At 38.5% G+C, this 25,364-nt stretch overlaps 2 protein-coding genes across 5 annotated transcripts in view; one reads left to right on the top strand and one right to left on the bottom strand.

Annotated features, from left to right (window-relative positions):
* Positions 1 to 3,570, bottom strand: part of MAPK8 (mitogen-activated protein kinase 8) — a 45,326-nt gene extending 41,756 nt beyond the window's left edge. For all 3 annotated transcript variants that reach the window (XM_031607683.2, XM_031607682.2, XM_031607684.2), the window contains exon 1: positions 3,450 to 3,570. The gene's annotated coding sequence lies outside the window, so the exon portion shown is untranslated. The remainder of the gene's footprint in view (positions 1 to 3,449) is intronic.
* An 18,225-nt stretch (positions 3,571 to 21,795) lies between these two features.
* FRMPD2 (FERM and PDZ domain containing 2) overlaps positions 21,796 to 25,364 on the top strand; it is a 58,419-nt gene continuing 54,850 nt past the window's right edge. For both annotated transcript variants that reach the window (XM_090145164.1, XM_090145163.1), the window contains exons 1-3: positions 21,796 to 21,919; positions 24,713 to 24,870; positions 25,054 to 25,119. In XM_090145164.1, coding sequence (XP_090001290.1) covers positions 21,796 to 21,919; positions 24,713 to 24,870; positions 25,054 to 25,119 — 348 coding nt within the window. The remainder of the gene's footprint in view (positions 21,920 to 24,712; positions 24,871 to 25,053; positions 25,120 to 25,364) is intronic.

The following is a 25,364-nucleotide window of genomic DNA, read 5'->3' as shown; positions in this document are numbered from 1 at the left end:
GTCTCCATGGTGCATTCAATCACAATAAACAGCTTTTTTTAGAATGCTTTTAGGTAACATCAGCAGAAGATTCCATTTGCTTGCAAAAAAAAAAATCCATGTGCATCTCTGAACACAAGAAGTCTATCCACTTGCATTGCATTACTCTTCTAATCTGTGAATCTTCATGCAAGTACACAACTGATAGCAACAGCCACTTCAGCAGCCTCCTTGTCTTCCTACCTCCTAACAGCATACTTGCTTAGACACAAGGGAATTAATCAGGCTGAAAAATAGTCCACATGGAAGATTTTTTTTTTTTTTCCAGCTGCAGCAGTTAGTTCCTTGATCTATTTTGCCCCACAGCAGCCAGCAAGGAGGAATGGTGTGGAAAAAGATTGCTTAAGCAAGATAGCCACTGAAACTATGGTGTGACACTACAGAAATAGAAACACTTGCAATTGCTTTGAAAACAAGGATTTTATCAAACAGTTCACCGATACTGCAGTCACTGTTAAAAATAATATCCAGAAGTTCAAATGACTATTTGTGTATTTTCATACAAATAGATCATATATATGGAACAATGTCCCCTTGAACAGAAAAGATGTGGAAAGATCTTTTTTTTTTCTTTTCTTTTTTTTTTTTTTAAACAAGGAGAGCCAGGAAGCCTTTATAAAGTTTAAAAGTAAAGTTTCCACCTCAATCTAAACAAGGTACTAACTGAAAAAGATTTGAAAATTACTTATCTGGATGCTTAATTCAACAATGTAAAGATTATTTTCCAGAATCTATGAGTGTGCTCTGATGAACTTCACAGCAGGAAAACAGCACAAGTAGCTTCAATTGGATTTTTAAGAGCTTTCAAGGACCAAGAGATCTTCCCATAATATAAACACATTTCTGTTTCTGCAGGTTTTGAATGAAGAACAACTCAAGGTTTTTGTTTGTTTGTTAAGAATACATTTACAGCAAGAAAGTATTTAGTCTTTATTAAAAACCTATGATGAAAAGCAGGTTGGCAAAAAAAATAAAAATAAATATAGCAACAAACATTATATACATACAAAATAACATTTTTAAAAACACTGAAAACCAAGGTTACTTGCATTTGTCAAGAACACTGGACAAAACTTCAAGAAGGAAGAGGTCTGTATGCATGTACTTTCTGTGCATCTTTTAAAGAATATGAATACAAATAATTTGGCAGTTAAGGAAGAAAGAACAAACAAAAACAAAGGGAATATAAAGGGAACAGATAACTAAGTAGCTGAAATAAACCACAGGGAATCATTTCTGGTATGTTGCAGGCAGAAAATGAGTTCAGTCATTGAAATACACAAACACTTGGTTACATAAACATGGGAAACTTAGGTAAGAATTAGACAATGTAACAAGTTTAGGTGATGAATTTGGAAGGTTGTTACATCTGCTCTCCTACACAGCCAGCCAAAGCCTTGCTCCGTAATGAACTTTCAGTTACTGAAAGCTGAAAGCTAAAACACAAAAGCCACACATACTGCCATACAAGAAGGGCAGCTGTACTTCTACCTAGACATCAAATAGTCCCAAACCACAAAATTCAACACCACAGTAGAGGTTTTTGTTGTTGTTTTTTTTTTTGTTTTTTTGTTTTTTTGTTTTTTTGTTTTTTTTTTTACTGTTGCTGACCTAGAAGTCTCCATGAAGATTATGGCACTTCACAAGATTACTTTGAATCTTGTGAATTGGTGGCATCCCTGGTCAAAAAAAAAGTGTGTTAGACTGGAGGACACTATTAACATTCCCTTTCAAAGTTAAGGCAACAATTTCACACAGTATTCTCTCCAACTCTGGATTAGTTTTGGTCAATAGATGTTTGATTCTTCCTTCCCATCATGCTTCCACCCAGTCAGCCTTGGAAACTGCCATGATCTGACAGTCAGGCTGAAATCTGCCTAGTGCTAGTATGGGCACCACGTGTGTTGCAGCACTCCCTACCAGAACCAGGTATTCCCATCAGAACTTCTTGGCATTCAAACTCTTAAGGGGGGAAACTGAGACCATAGAGCAAAAGCCACAGCAAAGAAAGGAAACTGATGTGGGATGATCACTGCTCCTATCGAACCAGCCTATGCTACACACCTTTGAATCAACTGGGGAATGAAAAGATGGCTGCAGCCACGCGTTGAGATCACAGAACAAGACCATGTGAAATTCAACACATTTTTCTTTGCTAATATTGAAAGAAGAGTCTCCCTTTGTTATACACAAGGGATACTCAACTTCATCAGTGAGCTCACTGGGATACTATCCTTAACCAGGTTGCACCCAGTTTCTCTTCATGTAATAACACTTCAAACTAGTTCAAAGTTATCTATCCAACATATCTGCAGATACACAGATACAGAGAGATACGTTAACACTTCTACACGTGCTTTTGCCCTAAAAGCACTACTGTTGGCATCTCTAGAAGCAAGGCTGTCTCAGCACCTCAGCTGTGTGCCATTACAGCCAAGTCTCCACACCTGTACACAAAAGCCAGCTGTAACGTAAGCTTCCTAAATGGTATAAGCACATGCCCAGGAGGCAAGCAATACCTTCCACAAACCAGCATAGCACCTTTTGTATTATCAGATAGGCCAAAGCACACAGGGTTTTTGGACTGCCTGAAAGACTTCAGCAAGCCTGCTCCACGTGATACAGAAATTCAAAGCCATGCTATATGTATAGCTGGGGGAACAAAACAATCGAGTGGGACTTGTATCTGTGGGTTATTGGCAGTGCCTGGGCCAGGATTCACTGGGGGAAGCTCCACACTGAACATAAGAAAACAGGCTTCGGGAGCCAAACTGGATGTGTTAACGATACGGAGGAAACAAAGTGCAAAGAAAATTCGGAAAGAGACAGCTCACTCCTTTTACAAGGAACATGAGAACTAAAAGGCAAAAGAACCAAAGGCATTCCCCCCCCCAAGCCCTATAACCGAAGCGTTTTCTGCTTCGGGAGGCGTTTTAAAGGCAAGGTCGTGGAAGTTCAGCACAGAGGTGGCTGCGCACGGCCGCGTTCGCACCTCCTCGCACCGAGGGCCGGGCCGCCAGAGCTGCCCACGGCCTGGGCCGCTGCCCCCCGCCCGGGGAAGAGGAGGAGCCCTGCGCCGAGCCCGCTGCCCCTCCTGTCACACCAACAAAGAGGCCCCCGCCATTATCCGCCCAGGCACCTCCAGCCGCCCCCGCGCCGCCGGGCCGCGGCGGAGCCCGGCGAGCAGGGAAGGTCACGAGCGCGGAGAGCCCCGCAGGAAGCGAAGGGCCCGGCCCGGCCCCGCCACGCTCGCCGCCGGCCCGCCGCCCCCGCGCTGGAACGTAAACAAAGCGGTCGGGCCGGGCCAGGCCCCCGAGGCGCCGCCGCTCCCCGCGCACCCGCCCGGCTCCGGCCCCGCTTCGCAAGCGCCTCCGCCTCCACCCCTCCGCAGCCCCGGGCACCGCGCTCACCGCCCGCCGTCGCCTCCTGCCTCGGCCGCCGAATAATGAGCCGGGGCCGGGCCGCGCACACGCACCGCGCTTCGCCCGCCCGGCGCGGCTGCGGCTGCCCGCCCCCTCCGCTCGCTCCGCCCGCGCGCCCGGCCCGGCCCCCGCCGCCCCTGAGCCGCCCCTCTGGGCGCGGGCACCGCGGGAGGCCGCGGCTGCCAGCGCTGTCGCCGAGCCCGGCCTGGTGTCTGCGGAGCTGCGCCCGGCGCCGGCTCCTTCCCAGGATTGTGCCCTGAACCGGTGCCTGCCGTGACAAAACCGCGTTTGTCAGGTGTTCGCCTTCACGCTCCCCTCCAATCCTTTGGCAGCCGAGCTTGGCACCGGAGCGTCCGTTTCCTACTGCTCCCAGACGTCCTGCACGGCCTTGGCAGTCCCAGCCTTCCCCTTGTGCGCCCGGCACGGCAGCGCTTTTATCTCATCGCTGGGTGTCTAGAGCGGTGTAACATCTTCTTCTGCATCTGGTTTGGCGCTGTTTCTCTAAATTTTAAGCACCTATTTGCGAGATTTTGAATTATTACCACCGCCTTTAGCTCTTGGCACTCTCATGGGTACTCGGCTTTGTTTTTTCAGTATTCTGTTTTGTTATTCTTCCCTTCCTTTCCCTTCCCTCTTCTGTTTTTTCCTTTTCTTCCAGCGATACCCCTGTTTACAGACTCTGTGCCTTGAAGCCATGTCAATATGGCTGAAACAAGCCTTTGTATGCTTACACTGCATAGTACTAAAAAAAGACCTTCTGAAGAGTATTTAAAAATACATAAAATCTGTTGGTTAGGCACAGTAAAATGGATGTTTTGCATCTTACTCATTGTCAAACATTGGAATGGCTTATGCCACATTTTTGAAGGTGCAAAATAATGCAGTGAGATTGTCTTTCCACATCTCTGTAAGAAAGAATAGATTTTTACCTAGTAAAGATGCTGCTTCAGATGTTCCAGTCTTATTCTCTGTGGTGGTGTCAAAAGCTTAACTTCAACAAAGCTGTATACTACTCATATTCCCATTTTATGGAAATATCTGCACTCTCTGACCTTAAAATTCTCAATATAAGCAAGTCCATTTCGACCCCATAAGTTAGAAGTGGTTCCTTTGCAGTTCCATACAGACATACATAACAATTTATAGGAAAACAAAATAAAACAAAACTGCTCAGACTGCCCCCAGGCGTCCCTGGATCCCACTTGGCTTTAAGCATGTTACCAAGGTAACATCTCCCACCTCATCACACGTCATTTCCATGAGACTGTCCCAGAACTGGCATAGCCAGCTTTTAGGTTTGAGACTTCTTGTTGAATTATGTTAGATCATGATCAGACATTGCATTCCCTGTTGTGTTTATGTGTGAAAGAGGCAAAATTCAGCTTGGTAGAAGGAGTAGTATGAAACCTCAGACAATGCAGCACAACTTAGTCTGGGTAGATCATACCCATCTTCACCTACAGACAGACAGGCCCTGTTGCTGATGCAGATGATGGTACCTTCATGTAATTCCTTCAGTTGGCAGAAAGTCCTCCACTGAAAGAACCAGGTGGGGAGAATCATGTTCAGCCACTATGGGTATTTGCAACAAGGCTTGTGGCCTTGCAGATCACTGATGTTAATCTTTGTCTTTTGGGTAGAGCTATTGCTCCTGATCATCCTACTTGAGGTAAGACTGCATTAAGATTTGCAAGTAAAGAAGGATGTCTGTCCCTTTAAGGTATAAAACTCTGCTTTGCTTGTGATTCAGATTTGTCACATTTATTTTTCAGGGCACAATCAAAATCTCATTAAGATTTTATAGTTTTCAAAGTTGGCACTTTTTAACAGAGAGGTATTTCTAAGTGACTTTTTAACTCCTCAGTTTAGCTGTCCAAGCATCGTTAGTCTTGGCTTTGGATTGCTGCTCTAAATTATGCTGTTGTTGAGTGTCTAATAAATACTTTTATAGAAAAATAGTGCCAGAAAAATCTGAGTTATGTCAAAATACTGCAATCTTTCTCACTTCCATACACAGGTATAATGGTATGTTTATGAACATCATACCAAAATGTTTGATTCAGCAGTCATTAAATTGCATTAGGAATGTAGCTTTGTCACTTCTGAGTATTTTCAGTAAGTTCTTATCAATTACTACATCCTGGGTAGTAAACACTGTTATAACATTGATACTTAGAAACTGCAAAACAAACAATTCAGGCTGAAATCTCTGGAATTAAGGCAATGGAGCTGAGTATCCCACCCAAATTTCATAAATAAAAATACCAAAAATTAGACATTATGGCATAAAATCCTGTTCAAAACTACATAAAATCGTTATTTTTGCAACAGTAAGGAATAATGATTTCTTTGTGCACCATAATGGACTGGTATAATATATGCAGTAACCCAATAAGCTCCAGCTGAGTGGGACTGAAGTGAACAGATAGTATGTAGCAACTCCTTAAAGCACAATAGCTGTTTTGCAAGTAAATATTTAATTATGCCTGCAGTCATTTTAGACAAGCTGGAAATAGAAACAAGACATTCCAGTCATGCCTGGAGCACGAGCAAGATAACAACATTTAGATAAACAGGTAAAGAACTGCAGGTATTGATTTCTTATAAAATCATTTTGGTTATCTATATAAAGACATTTTTTGCAAGAATGGTCTGTCCAAGGTTGTTTTTTTTTTTTTTTAATAACCAATTTTCAATACATTGCATTGCAAGAAGTTGAAATTCATCAGCTTCTCATCCTAAACCACCTGTGCAAATGTGCAGCCACTGCAGTTCTAGCATTTTGTTTGTTTGTTTTAAACATTTATATATCATCATCACATAGCACCTAGATATCTTGCAGCAGTGAAAGCCATTTGGAAATTAACGAGATAAACTGTCTTCTCATTTCATCCTGATCTCAAGAGAGCAGCAGGAACTGCGAGCACTCAGGGGGTTGCAACTTTTCCATGCTATCACTTGATAAATCCAAGCCAGGATCAATATCCATGTCCTCTTATGAAAACAGGTTGATAAATATTATTTGCTAAGGAAGATAAAGTGGAGGCAAGACCCAGACTTTAAAATATTTTAGAAAATTCCAGAATATATATGCTTATGTGAAGTAAAAAATAGGTTGGTAATATCTTTACTCAAACATCTTTCTATTGCTGCTTTTGGCATAAAAGTTTCATTTCATATAAGAAAGTGAAATGGAAAATGTCTAGAAACTAAGCAAAACCAAACTGAAGAAACGCAAACTGAAAAAGCATAAACCAAGAATTGTTGATAAGTAGTGCAGGCATTAAAACCACGTAGATCAAAAGGTATCTAAAATAACTATTAGCAAATCAACTTTTAGCAAATAGTCATGAATTAAGATTTGTTTAAGTTTAATCTCAAGATTATTGAGTAGTTGCTGGCTTTGGGAAATATAACAGAGGGAAAACAGCCACCATGGGGCACCATGCAACAGGTTATAAACATGACTGTTAATGTGGGACTGTGTTGATAGGGTACTTCAGGGTATCTTCAGCTCAGTAAAAGTGACCTTTCTATCTGTCCAATCTAGGAACTGTGGCCTCTGAAATGTCATTAATCCCATTAACCCCTTCTTCTCTGATTCTGCAAGGTTCTATCTGAGTTGCCATCATTCAAGGAGCAATCCATGTACATGAGCTGGCACACCGAGTGAATTGGCAGCAAAGAATGGACAGTCAGTGAGGCGTCCCCAGCCAAGTGGAATTGTTTGTGGAGAAAAGTGTAGTTTAATCACTAGGAAACAGTGCTTACACAATCATATGCCTCGTAGCTCTATGCATTGATGTTAGCACAGCACAGTGTTCTTTATTTTGCTAGTCAGTTGAAATTTTGCATGGGATTTTCATATAATTTAGGAAATATTCTTGGGGCTTGGAATTATCTGAGGACATTAGATGGTGAGTTCAGTGGGCTGGATTCTGGCAGTATGTTTTGATCATTTTGATCACTTAAAGTGTTGCAAAGAAAAAATATTTCCACTCCATAAATAAAGTGTTAATCTGATATACAAATGTATATCTGAACGTATGCAGGCTTCTTTGTGGTGGTGAACAACAAACTAAAGATAGAATCTCTTTTGCAAGAGAGATTTTTTTCCTTCCAACTGTGTAATTGCTGTGGAAATGGCTATTTTAAATGAAACTATGAAACTACACATGATGCATTTACATGGCATTCCACTGCCATATTCCAGAAACCTATGAAGAAGTTTTAGTCTTATTTTTCCCTCAGATTAATGGCACGTGTTTGCTTATTTAGAGAGTGACTTCCTTGCAGTCTGTGAACATTTAGCCAGTAAAGGATGTCAGTTTGTACTTTATATTATGAACTACTTGCTTCACACTCTATTGCTGTATCCTAGAAAGATGTCATCTCCTAGGAATATTGCCCATCACTGAATTGCTTATGGGATCAGCAGAGCTATAATCAGGTATTACGAACATGAGCTACTTTTTCAATCGTGTCTTATTGCCTCACATCGTAACTCAAAAGCAGTGAAAGAATCAAAAGGAAATTTAACAGATTGTATTAAAAATGAGGTTCAATTGGATCTTACCCATGCACAGATCTTTCTGAAGATTTAGAAAGTCCCAGGGATCTGATGTAGCCTTTGCATATTGTTTTTAAGGAAAACCAGTTAGTGTCACCAATGGAAGGAAATAGTTGAATTATGCTGTCTTTCAGCCCACTTCAAATACAAATTAAACAAACAAACAGCAGCAAAACACCACCCTCAGGTTAGTGCTTTTTTGTTTACCTTAGGAATTATTTCTTGAAGAGAAACAGAGTGTTCAGCTATACATACTACATATTGGCTCCTATTTTCCTTCACAACTGAGATCAAAGCTTCAAAAATCCAACCGGGTGCCTCATGAAGACACTGCTGTGAAATAACCCTGACTACAGAGACCAGAATAAGAGCATAGACTCACATCCCTATATTACTTTGCTAACCTAAATATAGATGACTGGATCAACTCCAATCTGCTTAGAAACCACATGGAAACAAATCTTTAACTTGTGTATATACTGCATACAGAGATGATGCATGAAAATTCAGTATCGGAAGTAATTAGGTTGTACTGCATGATTTTGAGCAGACTTGAAACAAAAAGAGAGATTCTCTTTTCTTTTCTCGCTCTCTCTTTTTTTATTTTTATTATTATTATTTTTTTTAAGGTTCAAGTGATCTCCATTTGTCTCTGGCTACTCCAGCAGTTTATGGTCTGCTCTACAGGACTCTGAAATAAAAACTGTTGAAACTTAACAAAAGCACTGTGACTCTTCACTTTTTAATAGAAACCCCATGTTTGACCTATAATTGTAGTACTAACAGCCTGTATGTACCATCATCAGCTGAGAAGTAAATAATAATCCTCACCTTTATGTAAACTTTAAGAGCTTCCCACACTTCAGCTTCAGTGGGATGAAAAGGCATTAATGCCAGAGAATAATTGGATTCTAACCCTTGCCAAGTCTCAGAAAGCTGGACAGAGCATAAGGGAGATCCTAAGCCTCCATCCAGCAGTTCCTTCACTAGGATAAATGGTCTTTCATCTTGTTAACCTTCTTTCATAGTGATCTAGTTACATAAACTTTGCCACAATCACATAACTATCATCTCTGCACAGTACACAGTAGAGGATATAGTTGGTGAATGGAATGAATTCAGATAAAGCTCTCATATAATCTCAGTTTATATCAGAAATATCAGTTTAGTTCAGATCAATACAAAGTGAATATTATTCTGAAATGCTTCATTTCAATGACTATTTAGAATCAAGAAGGAACCGTGGTTAAGAATTAGGTTTCACAAATCCAGAACAATTGCTTACATCAACAGAACTACTACAGTTTTGCATTAGTGTTGATAGATCAGAGCCAGGCCCATGTTTCCACAAGAACCATGGTAGTAGAGTCTTTTCTTAAATGGAGTATAAATTACTTTGTCACTTTGAGTAGTTAATAAAATCAACATTTCTACCTGAGTTAATGGGACCGTATTCACACAACACATTATTTCTAGAAAAATGATTCAACAAGAAACACCTCCCATTAACTCCACAAACAGCATTATACACACATCTACTTAAATCAAATTTTGTAGCTACAGATGCACACTAATAAATCACTGCATGTCTCTTTCCCATTCATTACCTGGAGAAAGAACAGCCACAAACTTCCATGTTGATTTTTCCTGCTAGTATGACTGTCTTGGGTGATCAGACTGGTGCATCAATGCTCAGAGTTTCTCTTTATCATCAATAGCCTTTAGCTGATCTGTTGGTATTTGGATCCATTTCAAGTTAAAAAAGAAGCTCAGTATCAGTGCCAGTGATCATGGGAAACAGTCTCTATTGTGCTGTTGCTGAGATTTAACAGTAACTGTTGGTTTGCTGGTTCCAAGATGTTGTTTTTAAAACATCTCAGATACGAGAATTTTCTATCTAGTTTTATTTCTACCTGAATTCCTTGCATATTTATAGCAGATTTATTTAGAAAAAAGAAGTCTATTTTACAAAAACAAGGAACTAGTGAAGGAATGCAAAAAGATGGGTAATACGCCCGGTGTGAGAGTTCAGAAAGAGGTTTCTTTGATATTTTGGATAAGGCAACATTGTATTTGTCACTGTCAGAGAAGAGAGGTTTGCAGCAATTGAAATATAAGGTGATGAAAGCCCGAATACATGTTTTATACAGATAGATAAAGAAAAAGATAACTTGTAAATTTTATGCAAAAGCATATGACAAGGTCCGTATATATATATATATATAATGGAAGAGTTGACTGAAGAGGAAGACCAAACTGAAGATGAATCTCAGCATATGTGCTTGGGATAACAGTGACAAAAGTGAAAAAAGAAAAAAAGGAGTTAAAAGTAAGGAAATGAGACTTTATCAGAGCTATTTTGTCCATGTTGAACCAAAATACAAGTTGTATGAAGACGAGCACAGAGGCCATTCAAAGTTTACAGATGAACATGAAGAGAGATATCTAAAGAGGAGACACCTGTGCACTGAGATGGTGGCTGAAATTACATTTTCAAATCACAATGAAAAAGGGAGAAAAAAAACCTAATTCAGTTTTGTGGAATGCTTATACAACATTGGAAGGAGAAAGCGAAGTTTCCTCCAACGGCTCTGTGGAAAAGCACGTCTGAAGGATAAGAATCAGGAATGCAGATGATGAGAGTCCAAGGAATAGCAAGACATAAAGAACATGGCTGAGTGTTAGCTGATAAATCAGGCAGTATGAGGATCTGGTGTAATGACTTTAGCTCTGATATTTGCCTGATCTTGATGTATCTTTTGGCCTTTTGTGCGTTACCACATTTTCTGCTGTGTCATCAAAATATTGAGTGTCACTTTTAAAAATAAGATGGTGTCTGCTCTATCTGAATATTAATTTTAGAATAAAAGTGGATATCTGCCATTACAATGCATAAAATATATTTTGATAATTTCTTCTTACTTTTTTTAACACTTGGAAATGAATTGAATGAATGAATTAAGACTTTTTGGAGGCAGAGGAATTTCTAATTAGTTCAAACCAGAAGATAACTGTTTTGGAGACTGAAAGAACAAAGCAAAATGCCAAGAGAAAGAGAAGTGGGAAGAGTGGAGAAATAACCGATGTGTAGATCTTTTTAAATAAGTCTAAGATAACTTTTATTTTGCTAAAGTATTTTTTCCACTTCCTTACACCCAGCACAGTCTTGCTGTATCCCACAAACTCTGCACTTTGAAATAATTAACCAGAATTTTACAGCAATACTGGAAAAAGAAAATCCCTTCTTTCCGTTCTTTTTTTTTTTTTTTCTGTCAAGCAAATGCATCAAAATCTTATCCACATTGTTGATTCAGTCTTAAGGATTTTGCTGTTCATGAAAGAAACATGCACCCCCTTAGTCCATCAGTCTGTGCTCTGGTGTATTCCTTCTCTCTGGATTGGCAGAGGCTGAAAGTGACATCAGTCTACAGGGCTTTAGTTTTAATGCTCCCGTGTGCGTCAGGTAATCCAATTGAGTTCTTGTATGTCGACGGACCCAGAGGTTTATTCTGAGCCACTTCCTCAAAGCTCGCTCAATTACCTGGCGGGTGGTTTATCAGGAATAAAATAAAAAGAAAAAAGAAAAACGGAAAGAGCGTAAACAGCTTCAGCAGCCATGATGTTGCCTCCAACTTCGGACCAGGTGCTGCTAGGCTGGGCTTGCAAGCATGAGAAGGAACTTTATTGTTTACTTGCTTAGCCACTTGCCAGAACATACAGTGCTTGGTTACGAGATATAAACAAAGCAGTAGAAAGAGAGAAAAAGAGAGAGAGAGAAAGAGCAAAAGGCAGAAAGAGAGAGGGAGAGAAGGAGAGCAAGACAGAAGGCAAGAAACAGAAGTCCAAGGAAGTCCTGAATATGATTGTTGTGAAATTTACAATTATAAAGAACTAAGCAATTGCTATCAGTCAAAAATATAGAAGATTAAAGATTATTCTGGATGCGGCATCTGTCCAACTTGTACAGGTAGGTTCTTACTTCTTTCACTTAATCTCATTATCAATTTAGTAAGTATTACAGTGTTCATTTTCTTGCTTTGTAGAGCAGTATCTAATATTCACAGAGTTTGTTTTCTTATAATAAAACTTATATCATTTCTTTCAAGCCATTAGCTAATTCCAAGTAGAGGGATGCTTGCCTGTGTTAAAAATGGTAATAGTGGGTTGGTCAGATTTTGCTCCAGCAAATCAGTGCTCAGTCCCTTATGGAGTTAGAGACATTCACCCATGACAGAATTTCACTCATGAAAGTACGGAGATCCTCAGCTTATTTTTTATTTTCTATTGAAGGTGAAGATATAGAAGCAGATAAATTATTTCTGCTTTTCTGGCAAGGATAAGTCTGCTTTTGTATAATACGACTTACATGAGTCTAAAAAAACTGTTAAAATACATTTTATATTAATGGATTTACACAGAGTACTAGTAAAAAAAAAAAAAAAAAAAGAAAGAAAGAAAAAAAAAACAACAAGAAGAACAAAAGCACTGGTCTCCAAGCCCCAGAAAGATGTATTTGAAGCCGTTACAACCTGGGACTAAAGAATCTCAGTTAGGAAACTGGTTTCCTAATTTCAGCTCTATTGCTCTCAGTTTCTAGGCAAGTCTCTGCTTAACAGTTTGCAGTTTCAAACATAAAAGCAGCCTTATTTTATGGAAGTTTTTTCACATGCTCTGTAAACATTACTGATTTAGAACTTTTGGGGTGTGAATTCTGGAGAAATGCAAATATTATTTACATCTGAAGCATAGATAGAAAGCCACATCATCCGCAGCAATGTGTTGAAAGAAGGGTTTTCTCAAGTGACAGAGCCAGTCAGCAGCAGCAAGCTCAGAAGCTTTGGCTATCTTTGCAAACAAGCGTACAACTGTGACAATTTCAGGATACCAAAGCTAGCTTCAGATCACCTGACTTACTGTTAACTATGGGCAAACCACAGTAGCACTGACTACATTAGGAGTAACTTCCTTGAGAAGCTCTGGAGAGTCTCTGTAGGGCCTGTGGAGCATAGGCTAAAATTGTAGTGCTTGGGACTTCATTTTTTCTTTGGCATGTGAAGTAGCTAGAGCTAAGCTAGGCTTAGCTAGAGCTAAGGTTTTTCAGGGTGAAGTTGGTACCTTTTAACCTCAGAGTCAGCCCATCATTTGACTCTTTGTTTCCAGTTCCCACCTATGGATCTGGGCTGCCACACTGCAGATAATAATACCTAAAAAGGGATGTAAGCCAATAAACATAAAAGAGAAATTCTACCATGGTGTTTGAGTTCTACTGTCCTACTATTTCTGGCACTGCAGCAGTAGACAGCACACCTTTGAAGCTTTCATCCTTAAAGCATTACAATATAGACAGATTTAGATTCAGTTCTAGGCCACTGTTGAATTATACTCTCCTGTAAAATGAACTTTTAATGAAAAGTATGTGAAAAAAAAATGAAGGAATGGCAATAGTTCTCTATTACAGATCGATATTCTGTGAGGTCCTTGGGGTTTTGACGTCAGATAGCGTGGAGGTGATAGAGTGTATAATCTTATCAAGAGCAAACATAGCACCACTTTCCTTTCAATACAGATATACAGTGAGATGATTTTATGCATTTCTATTGAATGAGTATCTATTTGCATACTGTCTGCAGACAGCATAATATTTCAGAAATTCATAGGCAGGTTCCCTCTGAAAGAAAGAGGAAATTGGAATTTGGTCCTGTAAGCCTGATTTGGTATGGTATTGAATTTTTCTATGTTTCGGGCACTTTGTCTTTAGGGAACATTGTCCATAGATCTTGTACTAAAGCCACATCTATTTTAACACTCTCACCATTCAGCTAGTGAAATTCAGGTAGGCACGCCCTGCAGAACTCAGATTTCAACTCCCCTTCAAAGATGAGACTTTTTAAAAAACAATCTATGAGAAGATTATGATTTCCTAGCAATGGTATCTGGCTCTCTTCAGAAGTGAAGTTTTATCCCCCTTCATTGCTGAATATCTTCTAATAGTTTGGTTAATTCTCCTACTGATTAAAGTGCATGTTTCTAAAAAGGAAATAAAATAAACTAATTGACAGTAGAGGATGAAAATCTATCATATATTGAAAGCTGTATCATGAGAGCAAAACTTACGAGGCATCATCTTTCTAATGAGAAGTTGTACATTTGCAACAAGGCACTCCCTTTCTGATTTGTTAGTGTTTACAGATTTGGCTCCACCTATCTACTTCATTTGAACTGAAACATGTAATATTATTTTAAGTGTTTATTCAAATTAAACCCCATAAGTTTCAGCTCTATATTCCGGAGAGTTGAATTTCATTCTTAATGGAATTTATCTCTCTGGTATGCAGAAGCCAATGTATTCTCTCAAAAATCATAGCAACAATTGTACAGTGAGTCAGAGAATACAATTTGCATATGGTACATATGTGAATAAATCAGTTTATGATTGAAAATAATTTTAAATTAGATATTTACTCTTTTCAGTCACTTTTGAATTTTAATATACCTAAAATAATACATATTTTATAGAAAGCAGCACTGAAATATAGTGAGCTGTACTTAAGCAAGCTAATTGCCAATTATTTAACTTTTTACCTTGTTGTTATCCTTACTTCCAGGTTAAAAATATGTTAACATGTAAATGATAGCATGAGTCAAGAATTGATTTAAGTTTTTTTAAAAGGTTACTGCGGTGGTCCTATGATGTATTATGAGCACAAAAAAAGTCAAAGTTTAAGATAGACATTGAAAATATAGAAGTACACAGTAAGAGCATCTAATATTCCTAGATTATTTCCTTTTATTCCTCTAAAATATTCATATATTTATGATTAAGATATTACATTTATTTTCAATGCAGCTTTTCTGTATTTCCTCCATGATTATCAGTAACAGTCATTAGTTCGTTGATAGTGAAAAACATTCACTTAATTCAATTTTAACTGCATTTTAATATATTTTCTGTTTCATAATTTACTCGGGCTCTCAATTTTAAACTGCATAGATGAATAGTGCCTATAATAGCTCTATACTTAGTTGTCATTTCTTAGTAAATCATTTCAATATTTTATTTTGATAAGCACGTATTTGTCTCTCATAAGAGCATTGTTCTTCAAGCACTAAATTTAGCCTTGAAGCATTCAACGAGAGCTGCTACCAACACAGCAGATGGAGTCAGGCACTATCAACAGCTCACAGCATTTTTAACATGGTCAGCATAACATGGTTACAGGCTGAAGTGATCTTTTGTCTGTAGCCAATTGCACATTGCTGCAGTATGGATTGTTATGAATCAGTTGCAAAACAAAACTGGATTAGGGTCCTTACTGACAGAGAGCTTGGTCCCAGCTTTCAGTGCCTCCTCAGTTTCTCCTGATTACCTCGTCCTAGTCATCCTGAAGGCTGACATCTCTCGAATCTCCATATAGCACTATAGACTAAGGTTTGGACTTTTTCTGTATAACCAGTCAACTGGTAGCCTTTAGGAAGAAAGGATCATGATCCTTGTGGAGGCTGCTCACTTAATAGCACTCAAGTGCACTCTTGAGTGGGGCAGAATCATCTTACTGATCCCAAACTTGTCTCCGTGAAGCTGTGCAGAACCAGAACCAGTTTAATAAATAAGTTCAATGCAACAACCTTGTGCAGCTAAGAAAAACAAGCTCTGTCCTCCTGTCTTAATCCAGAAATGATTCTGTTGACCAAGCATTTAATCTGTAGAGACACTAGGATAATTTTATCATGTCAAAAACATTTTCTACATTCACATGTGATAAATACATATTAATTAAGTGCATAAAAGAGTGTGAGAGAAGACAAGGCAAGTATCTTTCCAAAGCTGCTTCCCATGGGGATCAGGATGGTGGTTTTGGTCTTGGCTCAGGTTTGTATCAGCAGTGGGGCGGATGCTTGCTGCTGCTATTTCTCCTGCAGCTGTGCCTACAGGAACTGCTCTGCCTTCATCATGCCACATCACCAGAACTGTTGGGCTCAGGAGATATCATTCATAAATTCTGCAGGTTTACTGTGGAATTACTGCTGATGGTTTTAAAACTATAGCTCCATCCAAATGTTAACATTGGGCCAATTTTAATCCCCTCTAATTGTGTATTCCAAGTTTGATGTATTGAACAGCATGTCCTGAGACAGGCTGTAAGAGCTTTCCTCTGGGTACCCAGAACACTTGATAATTAAAAAGCATTTGTCTTGCTCTTAGTCAAATATTATTTGTCTTATTTGTGTTTTAATTCACTTCTAGTCTTCAATTAATTTTCAATCCCACTTGAAGTTTCTGAACTCTTGTTCCATAAAGATGTAAAGCTACAAATTCATCACTGGGCTTCTCTTAAAAATAAGGTACTTCAGAGAAGAAGCGTGACCGTAAGGTATTAATCTTTGAAGGGTGGAATCACAGAGGAAAATCAAAAGATAGGATAGACACATTGATTTTATCTAGCTTGAAGCCCTCACCTTGGTATGCCAGAGTATTTGCATAACTGAAACTGGGGATATTCTTAAAATCAAGCTTTTTATTTCAAGTACTAAACATTGAAACAATTTAGTTTTGAGAAATATACCCTTAATGGGTACATTTAGAAGTGCTGACACTTACTGATCTTCCCTATTCTCACGTGCAGACAGAATACAGAACAGAAGCTTAGACTCGCTGCTGCTGATAGGAGTTTGCAACAGAATTGAATGGATCAGGATTTCACACTGAGGCAATGGTACACAAGGTCATAACCACAAGCTCTGTGGGACCTCTGACAATATCATAGCAGGTAGTTCTTCATGCTCCCCTTACTGCCATCTGAGTTGTGTAAAGGAGGATGTGACCCTGACTCAGCCTGCAGGGGTTGAGAGAGGTTCCAGAGCTGAGGTTTAGGCATAAGATATAAGGCACACAACAGCCAAACATTTTCAGCCCTTAAAGTCAGTCTGTTAGCCCTCTAAAATCCAAGGAAAACATCACTTCAAGTTGCCAACTTTTCTGGCATTTGGTCAGCTTAGATTTGAAAACAGATTGCTCAATTTAAAAAATATATATATATTTCTCAATTGTATTGCAGAATAAACCCGAGGTTCTCTGCCTTAAATTTTGTCTTCTAAAAAGTTTTTCCCCACTTCATCTTTCTGCCACCAATACAAGTTTTACCGTGGGCTATACTGAAGTATGCTTGTGTCCCCTTGGTTTTACTCAGTCACTTACAGGAGGTGATTTTTGACAGACAGGCAGAGACTGCTACACATAGCAAAGGAGTTGGAGAACAATAGCTGAAAGGGAGAAAGCTAAGAAAAATATTATATCTTGATGGCTAAAGACCAGCCTTTCCTAGACATGCACATGGTTTTTCTGATATGTCCTTCAATACAGTGCAAGAAGAAATACTTCCTGGCCTCTGAGGCTGTCCTTGGAAGTTGGAGATTTAGATACTCCCAGTGTAGTGTTTAAATTAAGCAAAATCAATATCATCCAGCTTAAGGTGTCTGCATGTACAGTAGGTTTGCACCAGGATGCAAGTACTGTTGTGTGCAGACAACTTTTTCTGGGTATAGCGGTGCAAATGGAAGAGGTGAGTCCCTAAGCCCTGTCCCATTTGCCTGTCACTCCAAGCATCCCCTCACGCTCTCAGTAGCTTAGAGGCTGAGCAGGAACCTCTCAGGTTTGTCACAGATCCTCTTTGTGTGGCCGTTCACTGGCTCACTTGTGTCAAAAACAATTAGTTCCTCTAGTGGATGGCCTCTGATGGATATTTATGTTCACACCATACATAGGAAATGTTATCTCCTCAGGCACAGCTGTTTACAAAATCTACCACTGTTTATACCCCTCAGCAGTTTAAAAGCTGAAAGGGATAGCCATGTATTTAGCAATATACAGGATAGAATATCTAAGCTGAGCTGGATGTCCAGACAGAAGAAAGGCAAGAACTTTGCAAGAATGTCTTCTGGACCATGAAAATTGAAAGGCATTTCTGCTGTGATAGAAAGCTTTCAGTTCACAGAATGCTTGGCTCCTGCCCAAGCTTAATCCTTTGTTCTTCTATCTACAAGGCGCCTAAATGGGACAAATGTGCTCCTGCTTCATGTCTTTAAAAGTACACCAGAAAAAAAAAGATCTGATATTTCCAAAACCTAAAAATTATTCCTCCTTCCTCACCATCTTATTCACTGGTTTGTCTTGTAATCTCTCTTTTTCACCTCGTTTTTCACTACCATCCAGGTAATGGATTAATACTTTGATTCTGTAGAAAACAATTTCACAGCTGAACAAATTCCACAGTAAACTCTAGCCGGTAGATTCCTGTGAAAAAGGGCTGGCATTCAGTTAGGAATCCAGATGAGCCATTCCCCTCGCCCCTATCCCCCCCAAAAATTGCACTTCTGTCATCTTTATGCAGTCAACAAAGCAGCAGTAGTAAAGATGAAGGCTGACAAAAGCTAAGTTGCTCACTTACACTTTACTAAGACTGCCAAATATAACGAAGCCAAATTGCACATTAAGTGACCCTCATATATAGAATTACTCTTTTGTGACTCTTATTATGTGCTAAATTCAGATGCAAAGCTGCAGTTCATCATCTTTAATAAGCAGTTCCATTTCTTTCATTGATAATAAATTTCAATCACTGCTCGAAGGAAAGCATGAATATAGGATAAAACAAAATGTACTGAAGTGGGCTAAAACAATTTGAAAAGAAATGTCATGAACAGGTGGATGTTTTTGGCAAAATGATGGGTTAGCCTCATCTTTCATATCTTCAATGCCAGAAGAGTAGATTAAATTTTTGCAGAGGAAAATTATTGACTTGAGGCTGCCTATGTAATGAATGAATATTTGTTGCAAAGATGAGAATGGGGGGACTGTTTTAGGTTAATTTGCCCACTTGGATGGCATTAATTATCCTTCTACCTTATTCCATAGAAGTCAATGGAAGATTTGTCTTTGACTTCACAGACAAGTACAAATAGATGATGAAAGCCCTTTGATACTTTTCCCAAGCAGTAAAACACTAACATCTATATCCTGGCCAAATTCCACAGTGGGTGATTGCATTCTGCTGTTCTGATTTTTCCCTTCAGACTCAACTAGATCTAGCATCACTTCCCAATGCATAGTGTTACAGCCAAGTGACAATCAAGAGATCAAGTGACAATCATGTGAACAAGTTAGTCCCTTTTTGCAAGATTAGCAACCTATCTCCTTGTTGCCCCCTGATTTGTCTGCTTTGCCTTAACATTGTTAGCTTGTTTGGTTCTGGGTCACAGCTTTTACTGAATTTAAATACTATCAATACGTACAGTGCTACAATGGTAATCATATTTTTTTATCACTTACACTCTCATATCATACAAACAGCCTAAGTTAGTTACAAAAATATTGTTTTCCCCAACCATTCACTGTTACATTTTTTGTGAAACATCACATTATGCTATTCTTGAAAACCAGAAGTTAAAAATACAGCCCACAATTACAGGGCATTCTGAGTGTGCTTAAAAATCAATTGCCAATTTGCTTTTAAAATAACATACCACTTAATTCTACATCATGTTAAAGCAGTAATTTATTACACTTTAAAGAGATTCTTTTTTTCATAGCTATACAGCTTAATCATTTATGTATTTTTTGAAGAAATTTGTACATAGTTGCTAGCAGAATTCATTTAATTCACACTCAGTTGTGTCTGAGACACTATATCTATCCTTAAAAAAAACATTTACTACCAAAGTTTAACAGCTCAGAGGTAACTTCTGTTTTTGCTTTGTCTCTATAAAGGTGTGATGTTTGGACTCCAGATAACTGCTAGTTTGAGTAATTTATTCTACTTAGAAATACCAGCACTGAAATGACTTTGTATAAGCATTTCCATCTAAAATAGAGGACTCAGTGCTTCTTCTTCCAATACAATCTTGAACAAAACAGCAGCAAGTATAGACTGGTGGATTAGTCATATGGAGAAGCCACAGAGATTCTAGCTCTGGGGATGTGAATTGATTGCTTAGACACAGTACCACAGGGTTAAGTGAAATGCTATCACAGTAATTTATTATTAAGGGAGATGGTGATGGCTTAGATTAAGCAGCTTTGTCTGTCTCTTCTAATTAAGGTTAGGTTCTTAAGAAGCTTTACTATCTCTTGAAGGCACACAGGCTACAATTAGAACTCCGGTTTTGTTTAAAATGTTGGCCCATAATACCACAGTGACTGCAGCATGGGGTCGTTCTTCCAGTGTTGTGCTTCCTTGAATGGAAGCTAGTGAACCAGGACAAGACCCCATGAAGCAAAGTCTAAGAAGTCTATTAATCAACAACATGTTTGTCCTGCAGAACTTTGCAATGCTCTTGCTGTGACCCCTTGAAAGCTGCATAATAAATGGTAGACATAAAAAAAAAATCACCTGTAAGACAGTAAATTCACTTGCAGGCAGAAAGCAAATGGGAACAGTAAGTGGGCTGTGTCCTGAGGGTGAAGAAATGCTGGAGGGAAGATGTGTTTTCATGCTTTGACTAAGTTATTTCACAGTAGCACTTCCAATCCTATAACATAACAACAGCATTCTGGGCTCAAGTGTCATCACTTGGTCATCTATAGAAAATGACAACCTCACAAAGCAATTGATGGATCACATCCTACTTCTCTCATTAAGCCTCTATTTATACAGCATACAGTATAGATCACCGTTACAGGATAGCAACACCAAAACCAAAATTAATTTCAAAAACTGTAAGCAAATTTTAACCGTGGATTAAGTTTTTCTTACAGATGTGTACACCTAGAGCAGCTATACCTAGATTAGTACATTACCGAAATGTGAAACGGGTGAAATGGGAATATAAAGTCCATTTATGAAGAACAATCTTTGACATTACTTAGTATGGTAAAATATTCTGAGGAGAAAAAGCTTTGACAGTTCAAGTCACAAGGAAGACTGCATTTACCTAAGATTGGAAAAATACTCTTCCAATTGGTAAGATATTAAATTACGATTCAGTACAGGATGCCTTCCTCTAAATAACATGATACTTCATTGCAGCTGGGAAAAAACATGGAGATGGTGAGGACCAACATTCTCCCACACTACACCAATTCTCATGCACCTGTCAGGGAATAAACAGCATTCTGAGAACCACTGCACTGCTATTCAGCAGCATGCAGAGGGAATTACTTCTTAATTTACTTCACTGAAATTAAGAAAGTTTATACGTATGCTAGTAAGAATGAACTGCAAGTTCCAAGTCTTAGCTGTAAGACCATGAAAATGTTCAATCAATGAATCCAGTAAGTCTACAAGCTTTTACAACCTGAGCAATGAATGAAACATAATTGCAGAATTGTGTTTATAGATCCTTTATGTTACAGTGCATCTCTTTTGCTTTGTCATTCTTTTTGTCTAAGATTGTCACAATTGTGTTCTTATAGACAAGGGCACCCAATTAAGCAGCAAAATCAATGCCTTCCCATTCAGATAACCACTCATAAAGTCTGAACAGAATATAAAGGATATCCAGAGTAAAAATGATTTGCCCCACATAATGTTGTGAAGCGATGAGTGAAAGGGCTGAGAAATATGACAGGAAGTCACTTAATCTCCTTTATTTACTCTTACTGAGATGAAAACATGGATAAATTATTCCTGTCTTTTGTGAACAAAGAAGAAGAGTGGTTCAAAAAAGATTTCTTATCGTGAGAGCAGGTCTCAGCTGTAACCAGTAGGGCTTGCTACAAGCAGTTCAGTCTACCCTAACTGGTCAGATCTGCTTCCTATTACAGCAGGCATGAGCAGCTCCTGTGCAACACTGGCAGAGGTCCTGTGGGCCAAAGGGAGCCCTTTAGAGGAGGAAGATATATGGGCACTTTTGTACCTGTCCACGTTGCAGCTTCTGGAAGACCTTCACAAAGGTGAGACGAAAAGTATCTTACTATTAGAAACTCCTTCTTAAGCTATTTTGGTATTTAAATGATTGCTTTGAGGGGGTTGTTCATTTTGTTTTGTTTTGTTTTTGTTGGTATGTTCATGTTTTTTGTTTGTTTGTTTGTTTGTTGAGACAAAAGGCACTAATGGCAATAATAGCATATTTCTATTACAGATGAGAAAGCTTTCAGTGCAGCTACGTTTGCATGCAAATTACTGTACCAATATGCAAGTCTTCACACAGCCACTTTTTTCTAAATTACACATCAGAAATAAATTAAAGTAGAGCTATAGATGGTGGAACAGGACAGAGTTGTCCTTCCTAATGTCTGAATAACATACAGAAAGTGCAGTGCCAGCTAGAACCATGTCCTTCAAGAACTGGGAGAGGAGGAGGACAAGTAAGTTCACATATCTCCTCCATCTCTCAGTAAAAGACTTTTAAGCAAGTGATATGTAACTTCTGCTATAGCTGGAGGGGTGAACTTTTATTAACAACCAAATTTTAATGGACTGGACCACTATGTCAGGCTGACTGAATCATCAGTTCTCAAATATCTAGTGTACTACTTGGTGTCCAGAGGTCCTTTCCAACTGCTGTGATTCTATGATTCTGTGATCTAGCCATACAATACAGGCACTAGGAACATGGAAAGGATTTTAACACTGAAATACCTACCTGGATAAATTCAGCTCAGGTCCATATCAGACACTAAGCCAACCCTACACTCTTCAGATCTTATTAAAAAAAAAATAATAATAATTAAAAAAAAATAAATATATATATAGATAGATAGATAGATAGATAGATAGATAGATAGATAGATAGATAGATAGATGTGGTGCAAGGTTACCCAGTCATGACTTCAGAGAGCTCTAGTCCAGAGTGATGCCAAGTTTGACTCATTCTGAAGAGTGAATTCCCAGTGGTCCAGTTTCTTGGAGGATAGCAAAAGTAAACTGTTTTTGCACATTAACAGCCCAGTTAACTAAGCCATATCTCTGTCTCCACTTCTCATATTTGCAGCTGTATTGTTTCTGGAATCAGGCTCTTAGGGCAAATACTGCCACATTTGTGCTGAGGTGTACTTGATCTGCTAGACCTGGCATTGGTCAGTACCAACTGGCTATAGCTGTATTTCCAACACATTTGTTTGGGCGCAGATTAGTCAGGCAGGCATTCTGACTGGTTGGCTGGCCAACATTACACAAAACCAGGTAATCTTAATTGAGACTAAAGATCAAGCTGGCTATCTGTTTCTAAAACAGACTAATTTCCTAGCATGTTCTAGTTGTATTTGAATACAATGCTACAGAAATGGGGGAGGATAAAAGGATAAGGCAAGCTGATAATTTTAAGACCTTTAGTTTTCTAAAAAATGAATGTCTTAACTGTTGTAAATATGGCCTGTAAGTCTTGAATCTTTGGGTACTCCAGCTATGCAAACCTCTTAGTAGTATATAAGTTATCAGCTCAACACTTTTAACCTTTGTTCCACATTCCCAATGTAAAGGGGATGCATGCATAAGAATTCACCATGCATAAGAATTAAGTAGCCATCTAGCTTTAGTATATAATATTTATATATTTAATATATAATTTTTAAAATGTAAAAATACCAAAGCATTTACAGCATGGTTCCAAAGTCTTCACCTATGGAGATTTTAGTAGTTTCTGTTCTTCCTACCTAGACTGAAGAGAGTGGATCAATAGCCAACTTTAAAAATATATATATACCTATATTTCCAGGAACACTCTATCCAAATGTTTCCATAGTTAATGCAGATTTTCCTCTTTCTAAGTAAACAGATAAATCTTAGACATTTTGTCATGCTTTTTTAAATGATATTTTAACTCAGTCACTTGGATGTTTTTCGTCAAATTCTGTTAACATATGCATGCATACATGTAGGATTTGCAGAAGACTGCACATCCTCCTGCCTCCACTTCTGGTTCAGACCACTGAATCTGCCATGGATATTTTTAAGGAGAACTCAACACTTTCTAAGAAGCAACCAGGCATTGGGCAAAGCTGAGTGTAGGCTCCAAGTAAGACCAGTGTCCTCAGAACCTTGATGGGTTCAGGGGTCAGTATTTATCATTTGAAAACACTTTTGTTTAAAATACCCTTTCTCCCTCTTAATAGAGCTGAAATATAGACTGAATGCAAAGTATCATAGCTTCTCACATTACTGGCAGAACCTAGGATAAGTTTCCATGCTTGCATCCTGGTACAAAATTCTCCTGAGGATAATTGGAAATGATGTTTCCTCTTAACCAAAAGCTTACAAGGTGATAGGACTACAAGCAATACATGGATGAAGAAATATCACCACAGAAATTTGTACCATGGTCATGTAACTTAATGGAACCTAACTTCAGCTCTTTTTCAAATGTCACCTTCAAAGTATTTGTGCTGTATTAGAAGAAGTGTTCTATTCTTCTGACATTTTTTTTGTGCTTTGCATCTACCAAATATGATAATACCGCAACCAGAATCTGGAGATGGGATGTGATTTCTTAGGCTTCAGAAATCTAAGAAAGTCAATATATTGTTTTTATATGTGGAATTATGAGAGATAGAAATCAAATTTTAAATCACTAAATTCCAGGTGGCAAAATCAGCTAGGCATAAAAGAATATGACTACACAGACTTTAGAGTATGTCTCCTGGAAGCCTTAGTGATGGATTTAGCTGTGTGTTGGGATCCCAGCAATATGATTTTCTCAGCTCACTGAAATCCACAAGAACTCCATTATCTTCTTTACCATTTTTCAGACCCTATCATTTGTGTGATTTGTCCATGGTCAATACTACTGTCTGCTGAAGGAAATTTGTCCTTCCAAAACAATGCATCTCAGACAGAAGCGATCCCTTTCAGCGCACCAGAATTACTCCACAGACAGAATAAAAACCAGCGCATTGGACTAATGAAGGTGAGGTATACTACAAAAAAGATCTTGATAAGACCTTGTGAAGACAAGGTTGTGGGATTTCATGCAACATACCAGGTATCTATTGTCAAAATTGATTTCTAATCATGTTAAACAAATCTGGCTACAATTAGAAAGATCTATGTATAAAGATTTCATAAAGGGTCTCCCTTTCTGTTTTGACAGATGTTGGTGTATTCCTTAGGAATGACCCTCTATTGGTCAGCAGACTATCAGGTTCCTCCAAACCAGGCCAGTAATATAAACATTTTTGTTTTCTTTTATTCTATCTCACTCTTGGTATGTTCAAAGTCTGAGAAGTGTAAAGTGAAGTCTCAGTAAAAGTGGCTATTAGTTTTGGACCAGTAAAAGGAATATGGCTGATTGGAATGCTTGTAAAAGACACAGGCTTTATAAAAAATACCAATTCATGCAGATAAGGAATTTAGTTAGGCTTCTTATCTTTCCTTTCTTTTTCTTTATTTTTTTTTCCTTTT

Source organism: Phasianus colchicus, chromosome 8, assembly GCF_987193195.1.
Source record: "Phasianus colchicus chromosome 8, bPhaCol1.hap1.1, whole genome shotgun sequence".
Classification (NCBI taxonomy): Eukaryota; Metazoa; Chordata; class Aves; order Galliformes; family Phasianidae; genus Phasianus; species Phasianus colchicus.
Note: the sequence above shows the minus strand (reverse complement) of the source record. Positions and strands in the feature narration are given on the sequence as shown.